This window comes from Grammomys surdaster, unplaced genomic scaffold (genome assembly GCF_004785775.1).
Source record: "Grammomys surdaster isolate TR1022 unplaced genomic scaffold, NIH_TR_1.0 172, whole genome shotgun sequence".
NCBI classification, from domain to species: domain Eukaryota; kingdom Metazoa; phylum Chordata; class Mammalia; order Rodentia; family Muridae; genus Grammomys; species Grammomys surdaster.
In genome coordinates this window covers 679,965-688,441 of record NW_021604620.1, presented here as the reverse complement: position 1 = coordinate 688,441, position 8,477 = coordinate 679,965, and the positions used below count along the sequence as shown (strand labels likewise).

The window sequence follows — 8,477 nt, the reverse complement described above, 5'->3', positions numbered from 1 at the left end:
AGAGAGAGAGAGAGAGAGAGAGAGAGAGAGAGAGAGAGAGAGAGAGACTGAGAAATGTCAAAGCCCACCCCAGTGGCGCTTTATCTAACAAGGCCACACCTTCCAACCTTTTAAATAGTGCCACCCCTTGGTGACTAAGCAGTCAGATCTATGAGCCTGTGGGGTCATTTAAACCGCCTCTGTGTGTGTGTGTGTGTGTGTGTGTGTGTGTGTGTGTGTGTGCTAGAGAACAACCTTAGGTGGTTTTCCTCTGGTGTAGAGAAGACCCCCCTGACCTGAATCGGTGGTTAGGCAGGTTCCTGGCCTATGAGCCTTAGGGAGTCCGACTGTTATGCCTCTCCAGGGCTGTCATTACAAACATGTGCTATCACGCCTGACTTTTTAACATTAGTTCTGGGAATCCCAACGTAGGTTGTCATGACTGCATGGAAAGCATTGTATGACTGAGCCAACTCCCCAGTCCTGGTTGGTTCTTATAATAAGTGCAGATGAAAGCTCTTTAGGGCAGCAGCTGTAGATACAGGCAGAAGATAGGATTTAATACACTGAAATAACCTAATCTTCTGGTCCATTGGCAGTTAAATCCTGCTAAAGTTCTAGTATTTTACCCAGGACTCAGGCACATGGATTTCCTTCCCTTAGACCACCACATGAACCTTTACAGCCAATAAACCTCATTAGAGACACACATCTCTGACTGTTTCTGCTTTCCTGCTTGAACATGGATATGCATAGCTATGTTGGTTTTTTGAGGCAGGGTTTCTTTAACCAGGGAATCAGGGGTTAGCCTAGGTTTCTGGCCTGTGACCCTCAAGGGATCGACACAGGCCTAAGTAAGGCTGAGCAGCCCACTTAGCCCCGTGGTTCTTAGAAGGCAGCTTTTGCAATTTATACACACAAGGAACTAGTCAGTAAACAGCTTGGACACTGAGGTCCTCAGGCTCAGCGGTACTTACCATCTGAGCTATCTTAATAGCATTACGTGGGTCTTAAGCTAACGTATCCCCAAAGACCTGACATGGTGGAGCTGGCTATCTGATCTTCTAGCTCCTACAAGGAGAGTTAAGGGAGGGATGACGGGGAAGATTGCAAGCTTTGAGATTAGTGGAAAGATAGACCGGTCCTTCATTTCCCTGGCCTTTTTCCTGTATGGAGTGTCTTTGAGGTCTGGATTTTTTGCCTTTAAGAATGGACTTTGAACCCAGTTCTGTTTCCTAATCTCCAGGTTTCACCTCCAGCACAAGAACAGGAAGTGCAATTAAAGAAGATGGTAGCTCTGAGTGCAACAGAGCAGTTGCCTACCTCAACTTCCAGTCAAGGCTCGGCCCCCGACACCCCCTTGGAACTTCCCTGTGACCCAGAAGCACACCACTTCCTCAGTGGACACTTCCCCAGTGGACACTTCGGTACTCATCTTCTCAGTTCTGCCCCTAGAGTCGTTTTCTTTCATCAACCCAACTTGCACCTCACTGAAACCCCACGTTGCCTTACAGCCGGTCCCTTTCTTAGTGACCCTTTTGTCTATTCTCTAGTTGTGCATGTACTTAGCAAGTTTCCCTCTAGCCAGTGCAGTCTCCTACCTCAAGCATGTGCCACTGGGGACTGGAGACATGCAGTATATATATATATAAAGAAGCAACCTCATAAGACATGTTTGAGTGGAGCTGGGCATGGTAGATCACACCTGTCATTCCAGTACTTTGAAAGCTAAGGCAAGAGAATTTTTCGGAGCTGAATGTGGGTCTGGACTACTTCATAAGTTTTGGGCTAGCCCATGCTTCAGATTAATACCCTGTGTCAAACAAGACACACACACACAAAAAAATATCCCAGCTACCACAAACAAGATACGTATGGATGGTATCTGTCCCCAGGCATAATACTGGTGTTGTCAAAGGAGATTATTAGATAAAGTGTATCATGAGGCAGAGTAGGGATGGGTACTGGAGGAACAAGCAAGAGATTTAACCACTAAAAAGTGAAGACTGGAGGCCAGATGCGGTGCTATATGCCTTTAATCGTAGCACTGAGGAGGCAGAAGCAGACACATTTCTATGAATTTGAGGCCAGCTTGGTTTATATAGCAAACTCCAGGCCAACCAGCGATACATGGTGAGACCCAGTTTTAGAAAGAAAGAAAAAAAGAAAGAAAGAAGGAAGGAAAGGAAAGGAAAGGAAGGAAGGAAGAAGGAAGAAAGAAGATGAGTTTGCTGTATCCGGGATGCAGGTATGTGGCAGATCTGAGAGAGTAGTGAGGACAGGGAGGTGTGACTACAGCCATGAAGATCAGAAGGCCCCTGAAGGAGGGAGCCGAGGAAGCACAGGGCTGGGCTCCAACCGGGTTCCAGCTTGCAGGAGGCTGGCTGAAGAGATGGCTGAGGAGTTAAAGGCACTGGCTGCTCTTCCAGGCTCAATTTCCAGCACCCACACAGTGTGTCATCACCATCTGTAATTCCAGTTCCATGGGATTTGGTGCCACCTTCTGGTCTCTGTACCAGGCACCCAGGGGATGCACAGACAGATGTGAAGACAAACACCCATACCCATTACAATATATAAGATTTTGTAAAGGCAGGAGTGTAAATCAGTCTTGGAAGTGGTAAGGAAATTAAAGCAGAGAGCATATAGTCAGAAGTAGAGCTTCAGACAGGCTGGAGAGGCTCCTGAAGGAACCCCCAGTTTTCAGTTTGACAGATATTGCCTGTTGTGCCCTCTGAAGAGCATTCTCATCACACTTAGGATACAGTCTCTAGGGAAAAGCTAAGAGTCAGTGTAGGTGGAGTTCCCTGGATACTTGCAGATCCCACCTTAGGCACGTGGATCTTAGGGAGCTGAGAGCGGGGCTTCACCCACTGAGTTCACCTTTCACCCCTCAGATCCTGCTTTCCCCAAAGTGGGGAACTCCAGAGCCCAGCCAGTGGCTAGTGTGCTTAGGATGGCCAGGCCTCAGGTGAGTGTGGCTCTGTTTTTCTTGAGTCTGTGTCTGGGTGTGTGGTTGATGTGTCTTGAGGGATGGCTGGGACTCACCTGCAGACCCTACCCATCTGAGGTTGGCTCTCCTGCCTAGTGCTTCCATTGGAGCTAGGCCCCTGCCCCTGGTATTAATGGGTTTCATTTAGCCCATTTTTGTCCTCTCTGATGTGTCCACTATCCTTTGGTTCTGTGTGACTTTTATATGCCTGAGAACACTGCTCCTCTGGCTGAGGTTGTTTCTCAACAATAGAAGCTTGTCGTTCCAGGAGACTACAGTGAACAAGGCCTGTACGCAGAAAAAGAGGAGTGCTCTGTGTGAGACGGAGGTAGTGAGAGGTGAACTCGGCCTGGCCTCTCTAGGTAACGGCTCCCAGTAACGAGCAGTCTGTCTTCTACATCACATACCCTGTATTCGTTTGTTGATTTGTTTTAACTTTTGCAAACATGAAGTAGATGTGTATAATGAACACCCCTGCACCCGTCACCCAGTGTAAAAGTAGTCATCATTTTCTTTATTTAATGACTGGTCAGCGGTAGGGAACTAACTTGGGTTTTCTCAGCCATGGGAAAGAGTTCCTTGGATTCTGAAAGTAAAGATCTTTGTGTTTGAGGGATTACGAGAATGGGGGACCCAGAACAGTCAGATTGGGTGGTGGGAATTGGTGGTCCAGGAGACCCAGCAGTCCCAGCACATGAGTTCCACCAGGACAAATGTGGCTGCACTGACCATGTGACTACTGCAGCTCCACTCAGCATGTTTGTTCTCTCTGCCTTCCCTTCCACCGATACTCTTTTGAGCTCTGAAACTCTGTCCCTATCATAGCGTTTTCCCAGCTCTGCTCTCCTGGCTCCATATTCACTCAGCTTTAGGTCTTACTTGCAATCATGCCCTGTTTGGGGTCAGGATCTCCCTGGAAAGAACTCTGACCAAGACAGTGATTAGTCTCTTCTGTGTTTTAGAAGTCACTGGCCCAGGCTGCAACAGATGCTGATGACAAGCTACAGATAAGCTGGACTTGAGTCTTTCTGGTACCTGACCCAAGTCTAATCACCTGTCATCCTTGAGGCATGTTCAGTTGTATGAGATTCCCTTTACAAAACCTGAGACCTATCCTGTGATCGGCAGACTCAGGACAGTAGCCAACTTGGCAGAGGGTGGACATGAAAATTACTAACCTAAGTATTTTATAGTTTGATTTGTTAAAGATATGCTGGCCTTGGCCTCATTGCCACATGGTTTAAAGGAACCAACATTTTGGTATTTGTCGATAACCATGAATGACTACTGCACCCCTTCTCAGATTTTGCATTTGAATCTCCAAAACTGCAGACCAGAGTTTAACTATTTAATTTCTTTATTAAATTATCTTTAATTATTTAACTAAATTATTATTTAAGAGACAAGCTCACAAGGGCATGCTTGAATTTGTATCTCAAATCACTGATGCTTCTTTTAATTTTTATAGGTATATAGAACTGCCTTTGCCCAGTCCCATGTTCTAACTCTGCTGCCCCCTTCAACACTGTTCTAAACCAATGTACATGCCCCCTTTCCCATGTCACACAGGTCTGTCTGCTTACCTCACACCATCACAGTGGAAAGTCTCACCAGCTCACTGCCATTTTTGCCTCCTTTATTTCTTGGCAACCTTTCCTTCCTCTATCAACTTAGCTATGTCTAGCCTGGAGCTCTGTGTAGATAAGGCTGGTCTTGATCTCACAGAGATCCACCTGCCTCTTCTCTCAAGAACTGAGATTCAAAGCACCACCACACATGGCCCAACATCTTTTTGGAAACATGGAACTGTACGATGTCATGGTGGAGAGGAACTTAATTTAGCCATTCACTAAGAAGACAGTTTTACAATGGCTCTGGAAGATGAAACATGTGTTATACAATCTACCTCTGACTTTCCAGTTTGTCTCCTATGTAGACTGCATTAGCTCAGGTTTCCTCTATCCTTACCTTTCCTCCCTATTCTTCTCTATGGACCATTGTCCCTCTGTGTTTTAATATTCCTGAAGAAAAAAAGGAACTATTTTTTCTATGCTTCTCAAATGTTGTCTCATTCCTTAGCTGTATGACTTTTTTCAGCTACAAAGTAATAAATAAATAAATAGTAAAAAAAAGTTTTTCATATTTCTTTTGACAATAGGTAAGAAAAGGATGGGAAGTTCTGAGTACAGTCCAAAGCAGGACATTTCTAAAGGATCACATTCACTTGACACATCCTCAAGGGGACTCTTTGGAGTGGCCCTGGTAGAACCAGAGTCGGGAGACATCTGTGAGGACCCTTTAGCACAGATGGAAGGGCATCCTTCAGATGAAGAAGGCAGCGGACTAGAAAGTGATTTCTTGGAAAAGAAAGATAAGAAAAAGTCCACAAGAGACAAAAATGAGGAATGTAAAGATGTAGGGGAACATCCAGATATACCCTCCAGTCCTGTTGAGCATCAAGCAAAGAGACAGAAGTCCTATCAGTGTGATGAATATGGCAAAGTTTTTAACCAGAGCTCACACCTCCTTGGACATCAGAGAATCCACATTGGGGAGAGACGCTTTGAATGTCATGAGTGTGAGAAGACCTTCCGACAGACATCTCAGCTAATTGTTCACCTCAGAAGACACACTCAGGAAAAACCTTATGAATGTCCTGCGTCTGGGAAGACTTATTGCCACAGTTCCCATCTTATTCAACACCAGAGTCTCCATAGTGGGGAGAAACCTTATAAAGGTAATGAATGTGTAAAAGCTTCCATTCAGAGTTCCCAGCTCACAGACCACAAGAGAACACACACTGGAGAGAAAGCTACTGAGTCTGGGGAAGCGTTCATTTGGAGTAAAAGCCTTATCCAGCATCAGGTCCTGCACACTAGTAAGAAGCCCTATGAGTGTAATGAGTGTGGGAAAGCCTTCTGTTCCAACAGAAATCTCATTGACCACCAGAGAATCCACACTGGGGAGAAGCCTTATGAATGTATTGAGTGTGGCAAGGCCTTTAGTCGGAGTAAGTGTCTTATTCGACATCAGAGTCTCCACACTGGGGAAAAACCATACAAATGTAGTGAATGTGGGAAAGCCTTCAGTCAGAACTCTCAGCTCATTGACCATGAACGAATTCATACTGGTGAAAAAACGTTTGAATGTAGTGAATGTGGTAAGAAATTCAGTTTAAGTAAATGCCTTATTCGGCACCAGAGACTTCACACTGGAGAAAAGCCCTATAAATGCAACGAGTGTGGAAAATCCTTCAGTCAAAACTCTCACCTCATTATACACCAGAGAATTCACACCGGTGAGAAACCTTATGGATGTACTGAGTGTGGGAAAGTCTTCAGTTATAGTTCTAGCCTCATGGTTCATCAGAGAACCCATACTGGTGAAAAGCCCTATAAATGTAAAGACTGCATGAAAGCCTTTGGTGACAGTTCACAGCTTATTGTGCACCAGAGAGTTCACACTGGTGAGAAGCCTTATGAATGTATTGAGTGTGGGAAAGCCTTTAGTCAGCGCTCCACCTTTAATCACCATCAGCGAACTCACAATGTGGAGAAGCCCTCAAGTCTGCTTCAGGCAGTATCTTAAGGTTTCCTGAGACGGAGAATAAAGAATTCTGAGTTAGTTTGTTTAGATGAAGGAAGCCGGGCAGTGGTGGCACACGCCTTTAATCCCAGCACTTGAGACGCAGAGGCAGGTGGATCTCTGAGTTTGAGGCCAGCCTGGTATACAGAGTGAGTTCTGGGACAGCCAGGGCTACACAGAGGAACCTTGTCTTGAGAAGACAAACAAACAAACAAACAAAAAGGATATTTATCTTACTTTCAAATGAGTGCTTTCTATTCAGTCACAAAGGCAGGATAATACTAATAACTTAATAAAGTCTCTCCTTCCTTACTTCTGGAAAAATAAGAGCCACATATTTTATTTACTTCTAGCTTTTTTTTTTAAACTATCTTAAAACATCTCATTTTTAAATTTTGCATTCCAAAATTTGTGATTTTCAAGCACAGAGATGACACCTCCTCTACTTCATTCTAACCTCTGCATCTCACCATTTATTTAAAGACTCACCGTAAGACTCTCCTCACTCTTGCTTCTGGCCTGTAGCTCTCTGCATTTACTTTGCCTCCTCATACTTTTTTGTGGGTGGGTGTTTTGCCTACATGTATGGATGAGTAGCACTTAGGTGCCTAGTGTCTACAGAAGAGGTCATCAGACCCCCTGGGACTGGACTTACAGACAGCTGTCAGGCACTGCGTGATGATAGGGTTCAACCTGAGTCCTCTGGCAGAGCAGCCAATGCTCTGAACCACTGAGCCATCTCTTCAGCCTTCACAGTGGTTTTCTAAAGTTAGTCCAGTATACAGCTTATCACTTAAGTCCCCTTCCCAGAAAAAAAAAAATCCCTTTTACTTGTGTTTCTTCATAACCTTGAAGATCTGTCCAATTTAAGAACCTTAATTTTGTGTTTATTTTTAAATGGAGTATATTTGTGTATGTCTGTACCTGTGAGTGCACTGGTTCTAGAGGACAGGAGAGGGCATTGGATCCCCTAGAGCTGTGGATTGTGAGGTACCTGACATGGGTGCTGGGAATTGAACTTGGGTCCTCTGCAATAACAGTACGTATTCTTTTTTTTTTAAAGATTTATTTATTTATTTTATTTATGAGTACACTGTAGCTGTCTTCAGACACACCAGAAGAGGGCATCCAATCTCATTACGGATGGTTGTGAGCCACCATGTGGTTGCTGGGATTTGAACTTAGGACCTTTGGAAGAACTGTCAGTGCTCTTAACCGCTGAGCCATCTCTCCAGCCCAACAGTACATATTCTTAACCACTGAGCCATCTCTCCCGCCCCAGGATTTTTTTCTTTATATGCTTTTCTTTTAAGCCTCTGTTGATCTTATTTCAATGCTTTGAGTTAGTTGGTGCTATGTGGTCAACTGTTAAATTCCCTTGAAAGCATTTATACACTTTAACACCAGCATGTAGGCTCATTGTGGGTATATATTTTTCATATATAGATAGTTATATTGATTGTTAAATAAGTTTTAAATCTTTCACCCAAATAATCCTTAAATTAGGAACACACTCCCCTCTCTCCCAAGCTTTTAAGGTTAGAGGTGCATCTGCAGTGTCACATACTCTAAACCCATTAATGTCATTTATATCTACTGTAACTATTGGTTTATTAGCCTTGACAAAGCTAATTGTGTGTGTGTATGTGTGTGCGCACACGTGTGTGTGTGTGTGTGTGTGTGTGTGTGTGTGTGTGTGTGTGTGTAACAGAGACAGAGCATATTTTTTTATCCAGTTGTGCAATCATGCCCCTCTTAGATGTGCATTGTGCTGTACACTGACTTGCTAAATGCATTCTGGCTCTTCAGTGAGCAAATGAGACCACAGTCAGAATTTACTACAAAGACTTGTTGACATCATGGCTGCACTGGGATTATGAACATACAACCCTGTAAATTTCTATGTGTATCCTGGAGATGT

General features: G+C 44.3%; 1 protein-coding gene across 1 annotated transcript in view; it reads left to right on the top strand.

Annotated features, from left to right (window-relative positions):
- Zkscan7 (zinc finger with KRAB and SCAN domains 7) overlaps positions 1-6,594 on the top strand; it is an 8,964-nt gene extending 2,370 nt beyond the window's left edge. Inside the window, exons 3-6 of the mRNA XM_028767313.1 lie at positions 1,226-1,406; positions 2,877-2,950; positions 3,240-3,333; positions 5,130-6,594. Coding sequence (XP_028623146.1) covers positions 1,226-1,406; positions 2,877-2,950; positions 3,240-3,333; positions 5,130-6,559 — 1,779 coding nt within the window. The 3' untranslated portion in view covers positions 6,560-6,594. The remainder of the gene's footprint in view (positions 1-1,225; positions 1,407-2,876; positions 2,951-3,239; positions 3,334-5,129) is intronic.
- The last annotated feature ends 1,883 nt before the right edge of the window (positions 6,595-8,477 follow it).